The following is a 24384-nucleotide window of genomic DNA, read 5'->3' on the forward strand; positions in this document are numbered from 1 at the left end:
CAGCAGTTAAAGTAGGATCCTGGTTCCTCCTAAAGGAATATACATAACAATATGCTTAGTTCTACAGGAACAAAGCCTCCTCCCTTGCCAGTTACCTAGTGGCAAGTTGATTACACTGGACTCAGTGAATCTGCCTGCCAATGCTGGAGACATGGGTTTGATTTTCCCTGGTTGGGAAGATCTCCTGGAGGAGGAAATGGCAACCTATTCCGGTATTCGTGCCAGGAAAATCCCATGGACAGAGGAGCCTGGTGGGCTACAGTCCATGGGGTTGCAAAGAATTGGACACAACTGAGTGACCGAGTACACACACAAGCCACCTCCCAACCCCGCCCCCAGGTGGAAGACGGTAACTTCAGGCTGAATAACAGATTCCTGGAGCACTGCCCTATTACCTTACCACTCACCAATCAGAGGAAAGTAACATACCTGCAGCCCTCACCCGGAATTTTGCCTATAAAACCTTTTCCCCGAAAACCTTCGAAGCATTTGGGGTTTGGGGGCATGTGTCACCTGTTCTCTTTGCTTGGCCTTGCAATAAAACTTTCTCTGTTCCAATCTCTGGCCTTTCAGTTTGGCCTCACAGAGCTTCCGGCACACAAACTTGCTTTGTAAAAGAACTTGGAATTGTCTTGACCAGGGAAACCTGAGTGAGGATGCAAAGATAACAATACAAACACATGCAAAAGGCTTTCATATAATCAGTACCCTGTGAGTTAGAGTTTCCAGTCCTACTGTCTCACAAGTGAGAAAAGAGAGGCTGAGGGAAATTCACTGACTTGTCCAAGGCTGCACAGGAGTCTGTCCATTTTATTGTCTCCTTTTAAGTCTCTCTTCCATCTCTCAAATTTCTGATTTGTTTGTCTCTGTTTTTGTCTCCAGAACCACTTTCACTCTTCTGTTAACATTTGCAATGTACATTTATTGGATCCCTAGTGTGTTGAAAATCAGAGACATTACTCCGCTGACAAAAGTCTGTATAGTTAAGGCTATGGTCTTCCCAGTGGTCACATATGGTTGTGACAGCTGGACCATAAAGAAGGCAGAATACCAAAGAATCGATGCCTTTGAACTGTGGTGCTGGAGGACTCCTGAAAGTCCCTTGGACAGTAAGGCGATCAAACCAGTCAATCTTAAGGGAGATCAACCCTGAATATTCACGGGAAGGACTGATGCTGAAGCTGGAGCTCCAGTATTTTGGTCATCTGATGCTAACAGACAACTCACTGAAAAAGTCCCTGATTTTGGGGAAAACTGAAGGCAGAAGGAGAAGAGGGCATCAGAGAATGAGATGGCTGGAGAGCATCACCGATGCAATGGACATGAACTTGGACAAACTCCAGGAGATGGTGAGGGACAGGGAGACCTGGCATGCTGCAGTCCATGGGGTCACAAAGAGTTGGACACGACTGGGCGACTGAACAACAACCACCACCACATGTATCATATCCCGTTTTATTTTACAAGACAAACAGAAGACCTGGTTTTGTCCTCAAGGAGGTGCAATGGCGACAAACTCTGCCTTTTTCTCTGCATCTTGCCCCCCCCACCCCCCACTTCATCTCACTGGAAAGTCTCTAAGAGATCAAGCGTATGGACTGTGGCGACGCAGTTAGAAATCGGAGAAAGAACGTCAGGTTGCACTTCCTCCCTAGAGCCACTAGAGGCCACCCGCCTCCGCGCAGAAGCGCCGGCCAACGCAGCCTGACTCCGCAGCCGGTGCGCGCCCTCCGCTGATTGGTGGCACCGAAGAGAAGTTGCGCTTTGATTGGGCCGCTGTCAGGTGTCGCTGCCGGCAGGTTCGGCTGCGCGAGCGCGGGGAGGCGGGTGAGTGAGGGCCCGGGGCGGTGGGGGAGTGGCTGGGGGCTGGGGGCGGTATCTGAGGGGGTGGGCTTGGGTGGAGTGGGCTCCGTTGGTGCTGAGGGCCCTGGTTGGTAGTGGCCGGGGGGCCGCTCTGGGAAGGGAGGCAGCCGAGAGGCCTCAATGTCAGCGAAGGGAGAGTGAGGCGGGGAAGGCGGGGGCGGGCAAAGGCTAGAGGAGTCAGGATGGGCGGTGGTAATCGGGACCGGGAGCGGAGTGAGGAGAGCGCGGAGGAGGGGGGTCCGCGAGAGAAGAGATGGGCGCGTGAGGTCTGCGTGAGGAAGAGGGGTCCTGCCGAGCCAGGGCGTCTGCAGGGGAGAGGGTCAGAGTGGGCAGGTCCGCGTGAGGCGAGGTGGGAGTGGAGTCGGACCGGAGAGCCGGCTGGAGGAAGGGGATTGTTGGAGGAGGGAGGTGACCCTGGAGGGAGGGCGCGTGGGGAGAGTGGCCCACAGACAGCCTGTGGAGGTGGAGGGTGGAAAGCACTGAGGGTTCCAAGTAAATTTGTTACCAAGTGCGGTGACTCATCGGGGTTTGAACGACTACCTAAGGTTGGGGAGGCAGTGAGGGAGAGGGTTAGTCGGATTGTTCATTGGATCAGTTGATCAGTGAAGGAGGAGAGAACGGTAGTTCAGGGAGTCAAGGAAGAGTCATTTTAGCAAGTAGGAAAAAGAAAGCGATATGAGGGAGTTGATACAGAGAACAAGGGCATCAGCACATTTCATCGGTGGCAGAAAAAGGGTATGTATGAATCATTCAAGTCTGCATCCAAAACAAACAAACAAAACCTGTATCAAGTAGGAACTAAGGGGTCCACTGTTGAAGAAGACAGTGTTGATGGTCTGAGGAGTTTTAACTGTGTTGGAAAGATTTCTGCCTGGACTCTGTACTGACGTTTCTCTTTCACCACTAATGGGGCCCTGCAACAAGTGCATGGTGGTTAAAGAAATTACAGGACTAGGCAAGCAGCCCTAAATTCTAAGGGAGAAAGAAATTAACACAGTTTACCCTCCCTCAGTCAGTAAAGAATCTGCTCACAATGCAGGAGACCTGGGTTTGATTCCTGGGTCGGGAAAATCCTCTGGAGAAAGAAATGGCAACCCACTCCAGTATTCTTGCCTGGGAAATCCCTTGGACAGAGGAGCCTGGCAGGCTACAGTCCATGGGGTCACAAACAGTCGGACACAACTTAGGGACTAAACCACCTACCCTCCCTTCTGGGCTTCCCTGGTAGTTCAGCGGGTAAAGAATCTGCCTGCAATGCAGGAAGATTCCCCTGGAGAAGGGATAGGGTATCCCCTCCTGTATTCTTGCCTGGAGAATTCCAGGGATGGAGGAGCTTGGCGGGCTACAGTCCATAGGGTCACAAAGAGTCAGAAGCGACTAAGCATGGCACAGAACCCTCCCTTCTATCCCTTCTCTTAAAACCTGGGTCTTCTGTGTTGCAGGCAGATTCTTCAACATCTGAGCCACCAGGGAAAACACATCCCTTCTCTAGATCCAGTTTGACATAGATGTTCCTGAGGAGATTGTGCCCCTGCCCCTCCCTCTCCTTACCTACTGTTTCCTCCCTCCCTCCCTCTCTCCCTTCCACATTGCCCCAGTAAGACTTGCCCTTTAGCTGAGTGTAGGGTCTGAAGTTTTCTTTTGCAACAAAGTATTAGGAAAGAGAGAGGAGGAAGGGGAGAAGAGCACAGAAACAGGCTGTGGCTGTTGGAACACCGGGTTAAAGCCCAGCTTCTCCCAGAGGTACATCTAAATAAATCCTGGCTTATTTCATGGCTATTTCTGTCAGGCTTCTATTTCTGCTTTGTTAACTATGAATTTAGACCTTTCATGTTCCTTCAGCTCCACATTTGTGAACACATTTTCCTTTGCTATTCTATTACCATCTCCTGTTAGAGAGTTAAAATAGAACTTCAAGAATGTGATAGTGTACATTCAGTAGCAAACCAGGAAGGGCTTAGTGGCAGAAAGTGTGAAGGGTTAGGAATCTTAGACATAGAAAAAGCTCCTGCTTCGGAGAAAGGATAAAGCCTGCCACAAACTTCGGCTTGCTTAAACTGTACAGGGACCTTGAGAATGTCACAAGTCATGGAAACTGGGTCAGGTCACTAGAATGGAATTCAAAGAAATAGCCTGTAATCAGGAGGGGTGTGTATGTGTAAGACCTGCGGTGCACAACTGGAAATGTTAAGTCTAAGGAGAGCGTTGTCTGGTGGTGGAACAACAGAGAAAAGCAGGTGGTGAAGACTAGAAAGGTCAGGATCTGTATAAAGATTAGCTGTGGCTTTCTAATCAAAGCTTCAGAGTTCATGTGAAGGGTAAGGATTTAAAATAAAAATACAGAAAGGAATTATTGAGGACTACTGTACAAGTCTGTAAGACTAAATCATTCCATTTACTTAACGGAGTTTGTGGCTTTCATTAGATCCATTGGTCAGTATTTCTGAGAACTTTTGCAGAACGTAGAAAATTGATGATATGACTCAGTTTCATTTTGGGAGAAAAGAATAACAGGTACTTCTATTCCCACGATTTAGTGTTAACAGATGTATCTAATTATGTATGCAGTCATAAACATTTGTAGTATTTTTATTTGTACAAGTAGAATTGTCCTTCATGTATATTTCTGCAGTTTGCATTTGGAAGCTGTTCATGTTTTATATAGCTTTGATTCATTTTTTAAAAATTGAAGGATAATTTACAATGTTGTGTTAATTTCAGGTGTACACCAAAATGATCCATATATATATATATCCATATATATATGCACACACACATATATATATATATACTTTTTTCAGATTCTTTTCCATTATAGGTTTTTTTATTTGTTTGTTTGATTTTTGGCTGCACCAGGTCTTAGTTGCAGCACTCTGAATCTTTAGTTGTGGCATGTGGGATCTAGTTCCCTGATCAGGGATCAGTCCTGGGCTACTTGCATTGTGAGCAGAGTCTTAGGCACTGACTCACCAGGAAAGTCCCTTCATTATAGATATAGATTATATCATTATAGATATTATTACAAGATATTGAGTATAGTTCCCTGTACTGTGCAGTTGGTCCTTGTTGTTTAGTTATTTTATATATAGTAGTGTGTATGGAGAAGGCAGTGGCACCCCACTCCAGTGCTCTTGCTTGGAAAATCCCATGGACGGAGGAGCCTGGTAGGCTGCAGTCCATGGGGTCGCTAAGACTCAGACACGACTGAGTGATTTCACTTTCACTTTTCACTTTCCTGCATTGGAGAAGGAAATGGCAACCCACTCCAGTGTTCTTGCCTGGAGAATCCCAGGGACGGCGGAGCCTGGTGGGCTGCCGTCTATGGGGTCGCACAGAGTCGGACACGACTGAAGTGACTTAGCAGCGTAGCAGCAGCAGTGTGTATATCTTAATCTTAAAGCTCCTAATTTATCCCCCAATTCTCTCTTTTTTTGTGGGGAGGCAGTGTGGGTTTTCTTTGCTTTTCTCTAGTTGTGGGGAGTGGGAGCTTGTCTCTAGTTGCAGTGTGGCGGCTTCTCTTGTTGCAGAGCACAGGTTCTACAGCACATGGGCTTCAGCAGTTGTGGCCCATGGGCTCAGTAGTTGCGGTTCCCAGACTCTAGAGCACAGGCTCAATAGTTGTGGCCCACAGGCTCAGCTGCTCAGAGTCACGTGGGGTCTTCCTGGGTTAGGGATAGAACCCAAGTCTCCTGCTTTGGCAGATGGATTCTTAACCCTAGACCACCAGGGAACCCTGCCCTTGATTCATTTTTAATAATTGCTATTAGTCAACCATTTGTGTATACTACATTATATTTATCATTCTTTAACTTTTGACATCTGAATTGTTCTTAGGTTTTACCCTTACCAACAGTAGGTTATGAATATTCTTGTACATGTCTTCTTACGTGGGAAAATTTCCCTACAGGGAGTTTCTCAGCCTCGGCACCACTCACATTTTGGACTGGACAATTCTTTGTTGTGGAGGTATATGCTATGCCTTTTAGAATTTTCAGCAGCATCCTTGGCCTCTACTCAGTAGATGCCAATAGCACCTGCCGAGTTGTGATAACCAAAAGTGTCTCCTGACAATTGTTTATTGCACAGTATAATCACAGTTAGTTAAGAACCACTACTTCTATATGTGTACAAAAGTGGAACTTCCAGGTTGTTCTAATTCAATTTTAACTCTTAAGATATTACCAGAGCTTCCCAGGTGGCTCAGTGGCAAAGAATCTGCCTGCCAATGCAGGAGACACGGGTTCGATCCCTGATCTGGGAAGATCCCACAAGCCACGGAGCAACAAAGCCCGCCTGTCGCAACTGAACTTGTGCTCTAGAGCCCAGGAACTGCACTTACGGAGCCCACATGCTGCAGCTACTGAAGCCCTTGTGCCGTAGAGCCCATGCTCCACGACAAGAAAAGCCTCTGCAAAGAGAACCTCGAACTGCAACTAGAGAGTAGCCCCCACTCGCCGCAGCTGGAGAAAAGCCCTCTCAGCAAGGAAGACCCAACACAGCCAAAAACAGATAAATAAAATTATTAAAAAAAAAAATTCTCACTGATAATGGCTCTAGGTAGGATTTTTTTTTTTCCCCTCATTGTAACTTCTGTTATGAAGGACCTTGGCCTAGACCAGCCTTGTGTCTGTGTACCCTATGACGGTAGAGAGAAAATTGAAATTTCAGTTTGAGAATGGGTTGGGGCCTGTTGTATGGATGCCTGTATCCTGAATTTCCCAACTAGCACTAGACCTTTTTTCTTGAACAGATCTTCTGGAATTGGGTGTCTTTCTTTTAAGGTAAAGTAGATGAAGGAGAGTCAGGGCAAAGGGATTTTAATGTTCTTATACAATGCTTAGAACATATCAATCAATGCCCTCATCAATCAATCAATGTTTTTTTTGAGTTAGTCCTTGGTAGGAATGAAGATAGAGGTGAAGAGCAAAAGCAACTGAGCTCTCTCATTCCTCTGCTCTTGAATTGTTGTTGTTGTTCAGTTGCTAAGTCATTTCCGACTCTTTGTGACGCCCCTCCTGGACTGAGGCATGCCAGGCTTCCCTGTCCTTCACTATCTCCTGGAGATTGCACAAATTCATATCCAGTGAGTTGGTGATGCCATCCAATCATCTCATCCTCGGTCACCCACTTCTCCTCCTGCCCTCAGTCTTTCCCAGCATCACGGTCTTTTCCAGTGAGTCAGCTCTTCGCATCAGGTGGCCAACGTATTGGAGCTTAGCTTCAGCATGCTTCAGCTTCAGCATCAGTCCTTCCAATGAATGTTGATTTCCTTTAGGATTGACTATTTTGATCTCCTTGCAGTCCAAGGGACTCCCAAGAGTCTTCTCCAGCACCACAATTCAAAAGCATCAATTCTTTGATGCTCAGCTTTCTTTATGGTCTGACTCTCACATCCGTATATGACTCCTGGAAAAACCATAGCTTTGACTTCACCAATCTTTGTGGGCAAAGCGATGTCTCTGCTTTTTGCCGTTGGGAGGTAGAGGAGGGCTGGGAAGATTTCGAGTGAATCTGAACTTGAAATGTCATTCTAACCTTCTTTTCTTATGGTAGGAATCAACAGTGGCCCTCCATGAAGAACTGCCTTTCGCATTTGCTGCTGGAGTTAATGATTTTTCTTGCTGGCAGAATCAGGGACATGCCAGCACGGTAAAGGTTAATCCAGTAATTCTCATCCCAGGCTCCTGGTTGGGGGTGGGGTGAGCAGGGAAAAAAAGGGAAACCTTGATTTTCTCTTGGGGATCTTTAGTCATTGCCAGTCACAGCCCACGCGCCTCCTTCCCTGTTGATCCTTGTCACTGTAGCTTTGTTTCCTGTTTCCCCTTGTAGTTCCCTCTTATTTTCTCATTCCCCATCCCCCACCCCCACCCTCTACTGTGGGACTTGGATTCTGAGCTAAAGGGGATCCCCTCCATTTCAGGGCGGGATGAGTGGGTGCTCCGGCGGGGATGTGGTCACTGCCGGCCAGTGAGGGCGAGAGTGCCACAGCCCACTTCTTCCTCGGAGCTGGAGATGAGGGGCTGGGCACCCGTGGACTCGGCATGAGGCCAGAAGAGAGTGACAGCGAGCTCCTTGAGGATGAGGAGGATGAAGTGGTAAGATTAGGGGGCATGATGTCACTTGGTGTTGGGACCCCCGCCATAGTGGAGATTCCATAGGATTAAGACACCTCCTCCCAATCTTCCCAAATGCTTAGACTCCCTGTCACAAACAGGCCCTCTTGATGAAAGGGAAGGGCAGTGGAGACTGGTTAGACTGCCACTCCCTGAAGCCCCTCTGCTTGTGTCCGCCTCCTGTTGTCTCATGATTATTGGTTCTCTGACTCTTCTGCCTGAGTATACGTATCGCACTGTGGCAGGAGGAATCCCTGCAGGAACCCCAATCTAGGCCTGAGTTAGGAGACAACCTTGACCCCCTAAGTCCAAAGTCCTGACAAGAAACTCTGCCCTAAGGAGATGATGAGGCAGTGTTCCCTGCTAAAGGCGGTTCAGGTGAGAAGTTCCTAAGTTCCTGATGGCACTTCCTCCTGGTAGCCTCCTGAACCTCAGATCATTGTTGGCATCTGTGCCATGACCAAGAAATCCAAGTCCAAGCCAATGACCCAGATCCTAGAGCGACTCTGCAGGTTTGACTACCTGACTGTTATCATCCTGGGAGAAGACGTGATTCTCAATGAACCTGTGGAAAACTGGCCATCCTGCCACTGCCTCATCTCCTTCCACTCCAAAGGTTGGTGTCTGTGAAGGAAAATGGGAAGGAGTGGTGTTGGGAATGCTGGACTGGGAAATGAGGCTCTTACTGTCAAATAGTAAAGAAGTCGTCCTCTCTTCCCGACACTAGAGAACAGTGCAAAGGGATTTGCTTTTCCTACATCTTGGAGAAGTTGCTGGGGTTAGTGTAAAGCCCATATTCAAACCTCAGGAAAGCTCTGTAAGTTTCTTCGGATCTTTGACAAAATCGGTCTCTGGAAGGACCCTACAAGTAGTTTCTGTTTTGCTTTTTTCCTGATGGATTTTCTAGACTTGCGAAGTTGGGCAGGAGGATGAGTGCTGGGTTGGACGGGTTGTGGAGCTCAGTGGCAACGAATAGCTTTAACACATTTCTCTGTTTCTCTTGCTGTTTTCTCACTGTTTCTCTCCTTCTTTCTTCCACCTCTCTATTTCCTCTCTCCATCCCAGGCTTTCCCCTGGACAAAGCTGTTGCTTACTCCAAGCTTCGAAACCCTTTTCTTATCAATGACCTGGCTATGCAGTATTACATCCAGGATAGGTACAGCTTTCTGTTGACTGGGGGGATGGGCGGCCCCGAGATCACGCCTGTTTTAGAGAACCCACTCTGGGAGGGGCAGAGTCAAACAAACATGCCGAATTGTTGTACCAAACCCTCTTGAGTTCTATACACGGGTGTCTCCCAATTCCTGAGTGAATGAAATCCCTAGCCTCTCCCCTTGTCACCTGCCCCCACCTCTCTCAGCTAATTTATTCGGGGGTAACAGGAGGGAGGTGTACCGGATCCTGCAGGAGGAGGGTATTGACCTGCCTCGATACGCTGTGCTCAACCGTGACCCTGCCCGGCCTGAGGGTGAGTACCTGGCCTTGTCCAGTCCTACGCTGCCCCGCTTTCTGTGACTGAGCCCAGTTCTCCATTCTTGAGACAGCTATGTGCCGCCTGTCTCTGTGAGGCTTTGGTTACTGGACTACGGGTAGAGCTAGAGCCATGGGTCTTTGGACAGAATCTGAGACCTCGTATACAGATGTTAGTTACCATATCTATTATTAAAGTATGGTCATAGAAATTTGAGGGTGATGGAGATTAAAACTCAGAGAAGTTGGGAGTTGGAAGCATTCTTGGGCCCTAGGAATGACCACACACCGACCTTTCAGAGTGCAACCTGATAGAGGGTGAAGACCAGGTGGAGGTAAATGGAGCCGTCTTCCCCAAGCCCTTTGTGGAGAAGCCCGTGAGTGCAGAGGACCACAACGTTTACATCTACTACCCCAGCTCAGCTGGAGGAGGAAGCCAGCGCCTCTTCCGTAAGGTGTGGGAGATATCCGGGGAGGCAGAAAAGTAGATGAGCAAGAATGAAGTTGTGGGAAGGGAAGCTGGAAGACTTGGGAACAAGTTAGAGGCAACCTTTTTTTTTTTCCTTCCCCTTCCTTTTTCTCCTGAAGATTGGCAGCCGAAGCAGTGTTTACTCTCCAGAGAGCAGCGTCCGAAAGACAGGCTCATACATCTATGAGGAGTTTATGCCAACAGATGGCACAGATGTCAAGGTTATGGTGGATATGGGGATTTAAGAGGTTATAAATGTCTGAGTGGGGTGGGGTGCTTGTGAAGCAAGTAGAAGTGTAGGGAAGCAGTTATAGAAAATAAAGTGTGAATGGGATTGGCTTTCATATGCAGGTGAAGACAAGGATTGGGGAAGTAGGTATTTATATTGTCACTATCAGAGTGAGGGCAAGGGTAATGTGAAAAATGGAATAACGTTGGTAAGTTATTTCTTAGTAAGGACTAGGCAATAGTTTTAGAGTCCCATGGAGAAACTTTCATAATGATACTGAAGTTCCATCTCAGTTAAAAAAAAAAAAAAGTCAGTCTTCTTGTTCTTAATACTCAGGGGATTTGTTTGTTTTGTTTATGTTTCCTGGGAAACTAGCCTACAGACATGACGCTCATATTGCCTTCTCATATACAGGGTGAGCTGTGGGCATACTCAGTGATGCTATGTACCTGCAGGTGTACACAGTGGGGCCAGACTATGCCCATGCTGAAGCCAGAAAATCTCCAGCTTTGGATGGGAAGGTTGAACGAGACAGTGAGGGAAAAGAGATTCGATATCCAGTCATGCTGACCGCCATGGAAAAGCTGGTGGCCAGGAAAGTCTGCGTAGCTTTTAAGGTGAAGGGAGGCCCCTTGGTAGGGAGGTTGTGCACGAGCAGGAGGGGTGCAGGGGAGGGGCTGTGGCATGAGGGAGAGGTTGGTGGGGCGAAGCTGAGAAGGAAGCGTGGCCCTCTTGTTCTCATCTTCCCTTCTTCCCCTTGCAGCAAACAGTTTGTGGTTTTGATCTCCTCCGTGCCAATGGTCACTCCTTTGTGTGTGATGTCAATGGCTTCAGTTTTGTCAAGAATTCAATGAAATACTATGATGATTGTGCCAAGATTCTAGGGTAAGGGACACAGTGGTCTGGGCTGGGGAGAATGGGCTTAAAGAGGAGAATAGCAAAGTTTTACTTTAAAGACACCTTGTTTTGTTGAACTTTGCAGGTATTGTGTTTTTTTACATTTTGAAGGTTTGTGGCAACCTTTGAGCAAGTCTATTTTCACCATTTTTCTAACAGCATTTCCTAACTTCATGTCTCTGTGTGACATTTTGGCAATTCTCACAGTATTTTTCTTGTTATGCTTGTCATAGTGATCTGCAATCAGTGATCTTTGATGTTACTATTGCAAAAAGATTAGAACTTGCTGAAGGCTCAGATAATGGTTAGCACTTTTTAGCAATAAAGTATTTTTTAATTAATGTATGTATATTGTTTTTTTTATACATAATACTATTGCATACTTACTAGACTACGGTAACTTTCATATCCACTGCCAAACAAGAAAACTCCTGTGACTCACTTTATAGAGATATTCACTGTATTGCAGTGGTCTGGAACTGAACTCTCAATGTCCCTGAGGTCTGCCTGTACTTTAAATGCTGTAAAAATGATTTAAAAGTGAAAAAGGAAAGTAGAGAAAGGGCTCCTCAACTCTCTTGCCTTCCCAACATGGCTCTCCCCAGAGGGAATTACTGTTAACTGTTTTAGACATAACAATATGTCTTTTTCTTCTGTATATAAACAGACCATTTATTGTACTAAATGTGATCATACCATAACACTGTCTCTCAACTTGACTTTTTAATATGTAAAACATTAAAAAATGTTTAAGGAATGATGGCTATGGTGAGTATCGGTATATTCACCATTGAGCTTAAGAAATAAAATATTAAGAATATAGTTGAGGGAATTCCCTGGTAGCCCAGTGGTTAGGACTTGGCACTTTCACTGCTGAGGGCCCAGGTTCAATACGTGGTCACAGAACTAAGATCGTACAAGCTGTGTGGTGCAACAACAACAAAAAAAGCAAGCACATAGAATTGAAGCCCCTACATAACCCTTACTAATAACATCCCCTCCCCTCCCACCCAGAGGTAAACACAATCTTTATTACACATATAGGGATTTTTTTTTTGCATGTCTTTAGATTTTATATTAACATATTGTTAGTTTTTTTGAACTTCATTCAGATGTGTAGCTCTGGTTCATTCATATTCACGTGGGTTCTTCATGTTTCCCCTTCTAGGAACACCATAATGCGGGAGCTTGCCCCGCAGTTCCAGATCCCGTGGTCCATCCCCATGGAGGCTGAGGACATTCCCATTGTCCCTACCACTTCTGGCACTATGTGAGCAAAAGTAAAAATTAAAAATCTGGAGTAACCACTTAAGACATCTAAGTCAGACCAGTGGTCACTTCCTGCCCCTGTGCCATCTGACCGGTGGAGCCTACCTGTATTCCTCATCTCAGATAATCTTTCCTGTGTTCTTTGACATGGCGAGTAGGATGAAATGGGTGGCGGTGTGGGGTGGGATGGGGAAGTGTCTCTAACAGCATTCCCTGTCTTAGGATGGAACTTCGTTGTGTCATTGCAATCATTCGTCATGGGGATCGTACACCCAAGCAGAAGATGAAGATGGAGGTGACACACCCAAGGTAAAAAGCCGAGTGTTCTAATCTAGACAAATAGGTTTTTGTAAGGGAAATGGGGAGGGGCACCTCCCAGAGGTTTTTTGCCTTTCTCAGCCCTTACTGAAGCTTCTCCTCCTTTCTTCAGATTTTTTAGTCTATTCGAAAAACATGGTGGTTACAAGACAGGGAAATTAAAACTGAAGCGGCCAGAGCAGCTACAGGTAAGATGATGAATCTGGCTGGCAGGAGCAGTGCTATGAAAAGACAGAGGCCAGGATGAAAGCCTAGCCAGCCAGGACTTGGCCTCCTGCGTGGACACCCTATTATTTCCTCCAGGAGGTGCTGGACATCACACGGCTGCTATTGGCTGAACTGGAGAAAGAACCAGGTGGTGAGATCGAGGAGAAGACGGGGAAATTGGAGCAGTTAAAATCTGTGCTGGAGATGTGAGAAAGGGGATAGGAAAAAGGGTGTCAATAGCCATAAGAATTGGGCGCTGGGGTAGAAAGCAAACTGTGAGTTTATCCTGCAGGTACGGTCACTTCTCAGGCATCAACCGGAAGGTGCAGCTGACTTACTACCCTCATGGAGTAAAAGCTTCTAATGAGGGGCAAGGTGAGGCATAACAGTTCTTTCCTTTACTACTCACATCTTTTATTCTTGAACCTTTAGATGACCTCTCTCCCAAATCACCTTTCTGGGCTCCTCAGAAGACTTAGCATTTAGATGTCCCCACTGTTTTCCTTGTGCTTCCACACTTTCTCAACAGTAAAGAATCTGCCTGCAATGCAGGAAATGCTGGTTCAATCCCTGCGTCGAAAAGATCCCCTGGAGGAGGAAATGGCAACCCACTCCAGTATTCTTGCCTGGGAAATCCCATGGACAGAGGAGCCTAGTGGGCTGCAGTCCATGGGGTTGCAAGAGTCAGACACCACTGGGTGACTAAGCACACACTGTTTTCCTTAGGTCTAGACCTGTTCACTCCCTCTTATTCCTGCAGATACACAGCGGGAGGCCCTGGCCCCATCCCTCTTGCTGGTACTGAAGTGGGGTGGAGAACTGACCCCGGCTGGCCGTGTTCAGGCTGAGGAACTGGGGCGAGCTTTCCGCTGCATGTACCCTGGAGGACAGGGTGAGTGTCTGGCGGGGGCCGGGGAGGTGTAGATACATAGCAGGGCTGAGATACGATGATTAGAGAGTAAGTTGAGGAAACAAAGGGACAGAGGTATTGGGGAGGTTAAAGGGGAAATGCGCATTCTTGGGTGTGCATAGCCGTCCATTTCTGGTCTTCCCTTTGCCCCCAGGTGACTATGCTGGCTTTCCTGGCTGTGGGCTGCTTCGTCTCCATAGCACTTTCCGCCACGATCTCAAGATTTACGCCTCTGATGAGGGCCGTGTCCAGATGACTGCCGCAGCCTTTGCTAAGGTGCTCACTCTAGTTCTCCCACAGTCCCAGCTTCCATTAGGTAGAGAAGCACAGTTTGGAGAACTAGTCAGGAAATTTCAGAGGATTTGTGTGCCAACTCAGAGGAGTTTCTGCTTGTGTATGACTACATCCTATGCTACTGAGAATATTTAATGGGATGGTCCCTTGATCTGCACCCCAGCTCCCCCAAGCCAGCTCCCATTTGATCTCTGGGACCATCGAAGCCTAGGGGAAGTGGAATAGAAGGAAAACTTGATGGACTTCGTGCTTTCCCTCCAGGGCCTTCTGGCTCTAGAAGGGGAGTTGACACCCATTTTGGTACAAATGGTGAAGAGTGCCAACATGAACGGGCTCTTGGACAGCGATGGGGATTCCCTGAGCAGCTGCCAGCACCGTGTGAAGGCTCGGCTACATCACATTCTGCAGCAGGATGCGCCCTTTGGCCCTGAGGATTACAATCAGGTCAGGCTGTCCCTATCTTTGTGCCCAATACACCCCACTTCCAAAGTCCTAGAGTTTTAAATAATAGCCATCAGTAATGGTACTTATGACGTGCCAGGCACTGTTTCACATGCTTTCCATACATTCAGTCATTTAATCCTTGCCCACCCTTTGAGGTAAGTATGGGTCCACAATCTGTCATCTAGAATTTTGAAAATCAGAAAGATTTTTATAACCTTGCCACCAAGACTCATTTGGCAGGGAAGTCTGGTGGTCCATTGGTTAAGAATTCACCTGCCAGTGCAGGGAACACAGATTCAGTCTCTGATCCAGGAAGATCCCATATGCCTCAGAGCCGCTAAATCCATGCGTGACTACTGCTGAGCCCGTGCTCTAGAGTCAGGGAACGGCAACCACTGAGCCTGAGCGCTGCGGCTATTAAAGCCCGCATGCCCTAGAGCCTGTGCTCTGAGACAGTAGAAGCCACCGCGGTGAGAAGCCCATGCATCACAACCAGAGAGTTGCCCCTGCTCACCACAACTAGAGAAAGCCCAGCAACAGAGACCCAGCGCAGCCAAAAATAAATAAATTTAAAAAGAAGATACTCCTTTGGCAGCAAAATCCAACATGATAAGACTCTTTCTAATCCCTGTTTATCCCATCTTGTGTAAAATAATCATATACATTTTGCTGCAGAAATAGAACAGTGTTTGGTTATGACCTAGGCCCTGCTGGAGGTATTATCTAACATATGGCATATGCTCTGTATTAACTTCTTAAAGTCCAAAAAATTCTCAGTTCCAAAACACAGCTGATCCCAAGGATTTTCAATAAAAGAATTTTTCAATTTGTCTACTGCTGTATTAAAAACCACCCCAAACTCAGTAACTTAAGACAAAAACCATTTTTATCTTCTCACTCACCATTCTAGGCTCAACTGGTCTTGCTTAGGGTCTTTCTTTTTTTTTTTTTTATCTTGAACCACAGATATTTATTTTCTCACAGTCCTGGAAGCTGGAAGTCCAAGATCAAGGTGGCGGCAGGTTCAGCTTCTTCTGAGACCTCTCTCCAGGGTCTTTCTTAAAGTTGCCCGGATGCTTAGGATCTGTTCTAGAGAATAGCATTTTCTGTGCTCTTCTCTGAGCTGGCCTCGATAAAGGGGCAGGACCTTGCTACCTTATTTTCCAAGTCATTGCTCAATGTCAAATCAAAAAATGCTAAGGCATCTTTTCCTTTTTGCCTTGCTACCCTTGGCCAGCAAGAATGGAACCTGTGAGGAGTGAGGTAGAATGCGTGCATTCCACCTGCGGTCTCCTCGCCCTCTCCCCGTTCTTCATTGACTGGGACCATCCTACATGCTTGAGTTGGACTTAGTTCTGAGGCGGCACCTCTGCTCTAGGTTCAAGCTAGCACCTTGTTTAGAGGAATAAGATAATGTCATTTCTATTATCCACTCATGAAAACATTCTGTGGGGATTTGCATTGAATCTTTATTCCCCAGCATTTTCTCTGAGTATTTTAGAAGCCCCAAGAAGACCTAGATCTGTTTTATTTCCTTGGACTTCAAAACTTTTAAGATGACCCATTCTCAGGTAGCTGTATGCTAGGCCAGTCCCCTCACTGGAACTGCTAGTGTTCCCAGAAGCCTGGGAATGCTTGTGGGAGTGAGCCGACAGACAGAGCCGGTTTGCTGGCAGTCTCTGTGATGAGTGCACAGGAGCCTGGGCAGTTGGCACTGAGTCTGTCTTGTTCTCCATGTCTCTGTTCTCCACAGCTGGCTCCCACTGGAAGCACTTCCCTCCTCAGCTCCATGGCTGTTATCCAGAATCCTGTGAAGGTCTGTGATCAAGTATTTGACCTGATTGAAAACCTCACTCACCAGATCCGGGAACGGATGCAGGACCCCAAGTCTGTAGGTGAGTTCGAACACTGCTGTCTTCCTTTTCAGGGTTTTGGGTATGGATGGGTTCCTCAGGCCACTGTGTGCCCTCTCCTACATGTCTGAGACAAGTCATCCTCATCTCTGTGGCTCTGCTTCAGGTGTGCCAGGGCCTTCGGTTAGAGGTAAAGCCTCTGGTTCTCTCTGACTGTCTGTCCGCCTTCCAGACCTGCAGCTCTACCACAGCGAGACACTAGAGCTGATGCTGCAGCGTTGGAGCAAGCTGGAGCGTGACTTCCGGCAGAAGAGTGGGCGCTATGACATCAGTAAGATCCCTGACATCTACGACTGTGTCAAGTATGATGTACAGCACAATGGGAGTCTGGGACTTCAAGGCACAGCAGAGCTGCTCCGTCTCTCTAAGGCGCTGGCTGATGTAGTCATTCCCCAGGTGTGTCTCACGGAAGGGATCGAGTCTGGGGCCAGGGGCACTGGGCAGGAAGGAGAGAAAAGGCAGAAAGGAGGCATGCGGTGGGGACCAGGGGATAGAAGCTAGAGAAGGGATTAGTTGAGTTGCTACAATACTGGCTCTGAGGAAGCCGAAGAGGCTAACTGGGGAGAAACCTAGGGAGGAGGAATGCTGTGAACTGGGAAGGAGCCCGAGACCCGAGGTGAAGACAAGCATGACCTTGGGCCTGGGAGTATGAGGCGAGAGGAAAAAGAGATTTGTCGAGATGCTTATTCCTGGCCTGTGGCCCCTAGGAATATGGGATCAGCCGGGAGGAGAAACTGGAAATTGCCGTGGGCTTCTGTCTCCCACTGTTGCGGAAGATACTGCTTGACCTGCAGAGAACCCACGAGGATGAGTCTGTCAACAAGCTGCATCCCCTGTGAGGGAGGGCTGGGCGGGGTGCTGGATGGAGGGAGGGGGCGTGTCAGGGAGCTCTGGAGGAACCCAGGCCAGACCGCTTGGGGAACTGAGAATGGAAGGGGGTTCTGGGATGGAAAGGAGAGAGGCTTTGAGGCGGGAGGAGGGAGTTTGTGGTGGGCCGGGAAGACAATGGGCTGACAGTGTGAGTGACCTGGCTGTTGTCTCAGGTACTCCCGAGGGGTGCTCTCTCCAGGCCGCCATGTTCGAACACGTCTCTACTTCACCAGTGAAAGCCACGTGCACTCCCTACTGAGTGTCTTCCGCTATGGGGGACTTCTGGATGTAAGGATCTTCCTTTTTCCCTCAGCCTATGAGCTTCCTGTCCCAGCGTTCTTTTGCTCTCCTCCTCATTTTTTTCACTGCAAGCTTCCTCTAGTTTCCATGTCTCCCTGCCCATTTGCTGATGCCCTCATCCTTGGGCACTGGCCCACCTCTTCTCGCATTTGGCAGGAAACCAAGGATACACAGTGGCAGCGAGCTTTGGCTTATCTCAGTGCCATCTCAGAGCTCAACTACATGACCCAGATTGTCATCATGCTCTATGAGGACAACACCCGGGTGAGGAGCTAACAGGGCAGGATGAGGAGGGGGCCCCTTCTTTCTCCTCCATCGCCTTTTAGGGGAAAACTTTCTTATCCTTAGAATCTGTGGAATCCAGTTACGTGTGGTGTCTAAGTGCAGCACGCAGAGCGTGTCCAGGAGGTTCCCCCTGGAATGAAAGACATGGTCTGGGTTGATGTTGAGTCAGAGATACCAGAGAACAGAGCTCTGACATTAGGGAGGGCATGGAATTTGAACGGTGTTATAATGAGAAAAAATAATGTTTCTCCTCTCAAACAGTTACACATATACCTTATTCACCTGGCTCCCCAAAGATACCTTTAAATGTACTGCTGTGTGTACTGTAGCAAAGCTGAATTCCTGTAGGAGATGGTTGGGGGGGATTCCCCATTCTACTTCCATTGTAGAACTGGAAGTTGGAAAGTCACGTGGAGGTGAGGACATGAGGATCCCATGAGACTAGACTGTGGGGAGCTGTTACTGTAGAGGAGGGTGAGACACTGAAACCTCAGCCCTCCCTGGGAGGATGTGACCTCTTGAGTTTCTCCATCGTCCCTGCCTGGTCTTCCACCACCATACTCAACTTCGCTAACTTCCCCTTCCTCTGGTGATGCCCCGTAGGATCCCTTGTCGGAGGAGCGGTTCCACGTTGAATTGCACTTCAGCCCTGGAGTGAAAGGTGTCGAGGAAGAAGGCAGTGCCCCCACTGGCTGTGGATTCCGTCCAGCCTCTTCTGAGGTGGGTCAGAGTGCTGGGATTTGGGACGGGAAGATTTAGGAACCAAGTGGTGGGAAACTCGGAAACAGTACAGGGAAGTTGAAAGGATTGGAGAGACTGGAGTAGGAGGCTGGAGGCCATTAACACCTCTCCCTTCTGTGCCTGCTGTTGGGTAGAATGAGGAGAGGAAAGCAGACCAAGGCAGCGTGGAGGACCTGTGCCCTGGGAAGGCATCAGATGAGCCAGACCGAGCATTGCAGACCTCGCCTCTGCCCTCTGAGGGCCCCGGCCTCCCAAAGAGATCACCCCTCATTCGTAACCGCAAAGCCGGCTCCATGGAGGTAATGGGAGGGGCCTGGGAGAAGGAAGTAGTAGAAATGCTCATGGGACAATATCTGTGAATCTCTGAATCCCTTCAGTGGAATTCTCAGGACCTTAAGCAGAGTCCTCCTGCCCCTGATGTATATGTAACCCTTAATGTCACTTTCATAGCTGGTCTCCCCATAAAGCTCCTTTAAGCTGGAGGCTCCTTCTGAGATGCTGATGAGGGCCATCTGAGAGACAAGGACTTCAAGAGATGAGATTGAGGAGGAGGCCTCTGGATGCATTTGAAAAGGCAGTTCTTTAAAAGAAAATGAAGAGAATGTAATAGAAACAGCATGAACTCTGGGCTAAAATCTCTTTTGATAGATGCTGTGTGACCTTGGACAGGCAGCTTCTCCAAGCCTCAATTTTTTTCATCTGTAATATGTGAATACAAGTAATACTCATCATCATATAGATGTTCAGTAAACAGTTGGCAATGAGGACAATCAGATCAGATCAGATCAGTCGCTCAGTCGTGTCTGACTCTTTGCGACCCCATGAATCGCAGCACACCAGGCCTCCCTGTCCATCACCAACTCCCGGAGTTCACTCAGACTCACGTCCATCGAGTCAGTGATGCCATCCAGCCATCTCATCCTCTGTCGTCCCCTTCTCCTCCTGCCCCCAATCCCCCCCAGTTGATTAAAGGCCAAGCCCTCTCCATCTTCTTGCTGTCTTGGGTAAATATTATGGCTCTGATGGTAGTAAATATCACTTTACTAAAAATGGCACTTTCATTTAACCCCTTTAGAGTTATCTATACTCTCATTCCAGAAAGGGAATCAAGCCTGGAGTTCTGTCTGTCTCCCCTTTGTTTGGATGAGGTTTATCAACCTGGGCCTGTGTTCTGCTGTGCTTGGAGTTTGTGTCTAGCTCTGGTTCTAGCCTAGAGGAAAGGATTTTTGTAAATCTTACATTTTATCCTGGGGTAAAAACCAAAGTTTTGGTCTTTTCTTCCTGGAGAGATCCTTTCCTTCTTTGGCTCATTGACACTCTTTGACCCCATGATTTAGCCGTGTCTCAGGACCATGACTGGTGTGGGTCCTGCTTTGACAGATGAATCTGTTCACTTGGTTTGGTACCAGTTATCTGTCTTAGAGGAACTGGCCTTTCCACTTTGAAGTATGTCAGAAGAATCTATGATTAGCTTACATAGGTTCAGCCAAAGGTTCATGGTTCAGATTTTGGAGAAGACAAACTACAGCCTCTGTCCTAGACTCATCTTTTTCTTTCTGATTACATTAAGGTGGATTTGAGGTCATGAATACTCAGTTTCTTTAGGTGGGGTATGTATCATTCACTCCTTAAGATATGTTAACTTAGTATCCACAGTACATTAGAACCCTGCCGACTCATGTGGGTAGACCACTTGGACAGAATGACATATAATTGTCAAGTAATAGACTTCTCCTCCACATCCAGTGTCTTCTCCATTCACGTCAGCCCCTCTGGCCCTGTTGTGCTGGACCCCCTTTTCTTCTGATTTAAGCAGTCAAGAGACATAGGCAAAGCAGAGCTCCCAGTGTGTTATCTTCCCGACTTGATGAAATTGATTTCTTTCTTTCAGGCTTACAGGAAGCTTCCTGTTGTCATCAGATTTCTATCTCTCAGTTACTGGTTCTTCTTGTACCATGGCTCTTCAGGCTGATGGTTGCCCAAGATATGCTCCTCAGCTTTGCAATAAAATCTTCTCTCTGCTGCTTGTTCATGCAGCCTTTTCATAGTAATAGTTCCTCTCCTTGTTTTATAAATATAGGCATCAGTAGTCTTTTTCTTATCAACTATGACCCTTCTCTTCGTCCCTTCTTCTCTTATGTGTTTGGACTGGTTTAGAATTTAAAAACCTGTGGCCTTCATAGCAGCCATGCCCTAGGTGATCGTCCTCTCTGGCCCTACAACTGTCTCTGCCCAGTGGACATTAAGGCTTTGGAGAGCCTGGGGTGTGAGGAGGCATGGCCGGTTTTCCACTCGGCCTGATTGCAGGTCATGAACATTCAGTGCACGGGGAGCCTGGACCTAATCCCCTTGAGGGGAGGGCACCACCAGAGGTCAGGGGACCTCCCCTGGCCTTCCCCCACCATCAGCCTACAGTCCCGGGCTGTGTCCACCATGCACTTGGCCTCCTGCGGACACGTGTCCCTGTGTACCTCGTCTTCCTTGATTGCCCTTGTCTTTGCCTTCTGGGACTTAGGGACTCAGAACGCTGCTGAGGAGGGTGTGTGCTGGGGGTTGTGTGACTGAACTCTTGTAGGCTTTTTGGAAATTCATTTCATGTCTCTAGGAGTGGAGGGGAGGGCTTCTGGTTCAAATAAGAAACTAAGTATGGGGACTTCTTATGGTCCAGTGGCTAAGACTGCATGCTTCCAGTACAGGGGGCTAGAGTTCAATCCCTGGTCACAGAAGTAGATCCCACATGCTGCAATGAAGACTGAAGACCTAGCACGATGCAACTAAGACCCAGTGAAGCCAAATAAGTATTTTTTTTTTTTTTTTTAAAGAAAGAAACTAAGTATGGTTGCTGTAACCACAACTGTCCGTGGAAAGAAGTGGGCATGGGCGGGCTTTACTTCTTACTGTGGCTGAGCTATTGTGATGGGCTTTCTGAGTTCTGCGGAAGGATATAAAGATGAAGGAACCGTGCCCTGCTGAGAACTGAGAATGGTTGACTAATGGTTTCTCAGATTTGGGATTGGAGGGCTGCAGGGACAGGCATCTTGGAAACAGAAGTACTTTCTAGTATAGAAGGGTCCCCTGGGCAGTTTCCTCTGTAAAACGCATTCTTAGACTTTGTATTCTTCTTTCCCACAGAAGTACTCTGGTTCTTAAACTTTATGACATTGCTTGGTTTCACAGGGGCAGGAACTCAGGGCCTGGGTTTAGACTTCTCCGCTGAAGTGTCTCAGTGTTCACACAGTCTTCTTTCCCCAGGTGCTTTCTGAGACCTCCTCCTCGAGGCCTGGTGGGCACCGACTCTTCTCATCTTCACGGCCACCGACAGAGATGAAGCAGAGCGGCCTAGGTATGGCTTTCCAGCATCTCTGACCATTGTTGGGAAGGGGTGTCTGTCTGTTCTTTAGAGTTTTATTGTGGGAAACCGTAGTCATGGGAGTTCGGGTCCTCTAGTTGGTGGAGTTGTTGGATGGGGCTGGGGAGGATGTCGTGGGAGAAACCATATTCAGATGTGAAGTTTGACCCCAGGTGATTGTCTCCATTCCAGGATGGTGTTTGTATTTTGGTTTTCTACACCAACCCCCATTTCTTTGACTGAGGGCATTTTTCTGGCTTCACTTCTTATTCCTTATCTGTCCCTTTAGTCTAGCCCAGACATTAAGGGTCCATAGAAACAGTGACCATTCAGAGTCATCAGAGACAAAGCTATAAACAGATGTACTTGTGAGCCCCCTCCCCCAACCCCCACCTCAATAGGGGTCATGTTCCTCATTTGGAAAACTTGCGCTATGTCTTCCTTTGAGACCTGTGTTTATTACATCCCTGCTCTGGCCCCTCCTACCTCCACGCCCTCCCCTTCATCATCTCCTAATCCTGTAATTTTTTTTCCTTCCTTCCTGAAAATTGAGGGACAAATCTGAGACTGGTGTAGTGGCAGAGGCTTCTCTCAGGACTTTGAGGGAATGTCTCTTGATTTTTTTGATTCCTGGAGAGGGGTGGAGAACATCATTCAACCTTTCCTAAGAACACAGACTACAGGAAGGACCAAGCCTAAGAGGGTATTGTATTCTTTGGGAGTGGGGAGTGGTCCTTGGGAGGGGCTATCTTTGGACAGTGCCCGTGAGCCAGGACCCAGACCTGGCAGTTAGACACATGTTGTGGGGTCTAGACTCTGTTTTTTCTATCTTGTCCCATTGTGCTGCTTTCATTTTTCTGTTACTTTTCTCTTTGGCACCTAATTTCCTGGCCCCCAAATGGCCAGCATTTGGACCAGCAAGGAGAAGAAGGGTTTGGGGGAACTTTCCAGGCTAATTGTATGGGAGTAGATTGTCTTCTGGAGCCCTAGAAAGAAGTAGATGGTTTGGTGCATGAAAAACAAATGACTAGTGTCTAGATCTGTGCTATGGAATTCTTTCCCCCAGAAGCCCCAGAAAAGACTGGGTTTCAGGTACGCTGGGAAAGAGGATGGGTATGTCTGGCCCAGTTAAGAGGCAGTGCTGTCAAGAACAACGCAGAGATCTGAGTGCGGTGGACAGATGGTGGTGCTAAGGTACAGACTACCCGCTGAGATGATCCAACGCTGAGCAGTACAGCACTGGCAGGACTACACCAGAAAAATCCCCCAGTGGAGGAAGTGAATGTAGAACAAAGCCTGGGGGTGGTCTGGGATAGAGCCAGCCAGCTTCAGCTTCTCTGAAGAAAAGCAGACATTTAGCAATCCTTGTCTCTCTCTTGAGCTCTATCCTAGAGGTGGTTTGCACGTGAAATGTAGGAGAATATGCCACATAGAGGAATGGTGCACGGTTCCAGGGCGGAAGTTATTAGCCATCTGAACTTGTTGATATCTGTGATGACCCTGAAGTGTTGGGGCCCCTGAAAGCAAATCCCTTCTCTATGGGCTCAAAGGAAACTGACCTCCTCTCCCTCTGTCCATTTGCCATATGAATGTCAAGTTCCCACGCCAAACCCGGGGTCTTGGCTAAGATGGATCTAGAAGTGGAGGAGAAGATCCCACAAATTGCGATGTTAATCTTGTTTCCTCCTGCCCATTGTCTCTTTGTGGGCTGTAGTAGGTAGGAGAAGGGACCATGGAGGGGCCCAACCCTACTCTTGATTTGAGACATGACTCACTTGATTTACTTGCTTCAGGGATTTTTCAAGTTTTGTTTACTCCTCTTATTGGCAAGAGGTCTCTTTGCTTTCTTTGAACTTACATTGTGAGCATCTGGCAATGAGCATAAGACTTACAAGACAACAAACTTACAAGAGCAGAAAAAGCATGTGAGTTTTGCTGTTTTTCTGCTCATCAGGTTTTCCTGAGTAGGATGCTCAGCGGTTAGTAGGCATGTTCTACATAAATCACCTGAGCCCTCACATGCCTTTCAATCTGTGTCTATTTTCACTTCAGAAACAATGCTATGTTTCTTCCCAATGAAAAAAAAATCATTATTTCCTTTCTAACAATACAGTTGATCCTAAGAGTTAGGAGACCCGGATTATAGTCCAGCTTAGCTCTAAACAAACTGTATGACCTTGAGCAAATGACATCCTTTTTGAATCTCAGTTTCTTCATCTCTAAAATCAAGAGGTTGAACTGGACAATCTTTAAATCCATGCCAGCTTTAAAAATTTAGTGAGTCTCATACTTTCTTGGGAAAGGTAAAAAGGCTAAAGGAGAACAGAAGGGAGGGAATGTTGGATGAAAAACAGGGGGAATTGGAACTTATGAGAACTTGGTATTTGAGTTGACTACTCAAAACTTGGTTTCTAGTTCCAATCAAAGTTCTTTCCTTTCACAC

At 47.5% G+C, this 24384-nt stretch overlaps 1 protein-coding gene across 23 annotated transcripts in view; it reads left to right on the top strand.

Annotated features, from left to right (window-relative positions):
* The first annotated feature begins 1741 nt into the window (after nt 1–1741).
* The window catches only part of PPIP5K1 (diphosphoinositol pentakisphosphate kinase 1), a 40135-nt gene continuing 17492 nt past the window's right edge, over nt 1742–24384 (top strand). For 6 of the 23 annotated variants that reach the window (XM_086363295.1, XM_086363312.1, XM_086363299.1 and 3 more), the window contains exons 1-26: nt 1742–1827; nt 7417–7512; nt 7784–7958; nt 8397–8592; nt 9042–9132; nt 9359–9444; nt 9747–9901; nt 10035–10136; nt 10600–10761; nt 10908–11029; nt 12210–12311; nt 12533–12619; nt 12741–12816; nt 12932–13041; nt 13128–13210; nt 13596–13727; nt 13900–14021; nt 14301–14483; nt 16237–16378; nt 16569–16792; nt 17104–17231; nt 17440–17554; nt 17723–17830; nt 18455–18571; nt 18727–18891; nt 21845–21935. In XM_086363295.1, coding sequence (XP_086219421.1) covers nt 7812–7958; nt 8397–8592; nt 9042–9132; nt 9359–9444; nt 9747–9901; nt 10035–10136; nt 10600–10761; nt 10908–11029; nt 12210–12311; nt 12533–12619; nt 12741–12816; nt 12932–13041; nt 13128–13210; nt 13596–13727; nt 13900–14021; nt 14301–14483; nt 16237–16378; nt 16569–16792; nt 17104–17231; nt 17440–17554; nt 17723–17830; nt 18455–18571; nt 18727–18891; nt 21845–21935 — 3046 coding nt within the window. In that variant the 5' untranslated portion in view covers nt 1742–1827; nt 7417–7512; nt 7784–7811. Of the gene's footprint in view, nt 1828–2047; nt 2599–7416; nt 7519–7783; nt 7959–8396; nt 8593–8703; nt 8794–9041; nt 9133–9358; nt 9445–9746; nt 9902–10034; nt 10137–10558; nt 10762–10907; nt 11030–12209; nt 12312–12532; nt 12620–12740; nt 12817–12931; nt 13042–13127; nt 13211–13595; nt 13728–13899; nt 14022–14300; nt 14484–16236; nt 16379–16568; nt 16793–17103; nt 17232–17439; nt 17555–17722; nt 17831–18454; nt 18572–18726; nt 18892–21844; nt 22645–24384 lie in introns of those variants that run through there. The other 17 variants (XM_086363298.1, XM_086363303.1, XM_086363296.1 and 14 more) reach the window with 13 other exon arrangements.

The sequence above is a fragment of the Bos grunniens genome, chromosome 21, assembly GCF_055505025.1.
Source record: "Bos grunniens cultivar Pamir isolate PY7600 chromosome 21, Bosgru_T2T1.0, whole genome shotgun sequence".
Lineage (NCBI taxonomy): Eukaryota > Metazoa > Chordata > Mammalia > Artiodactyla > Bovidae > Bos > Bos grunniens.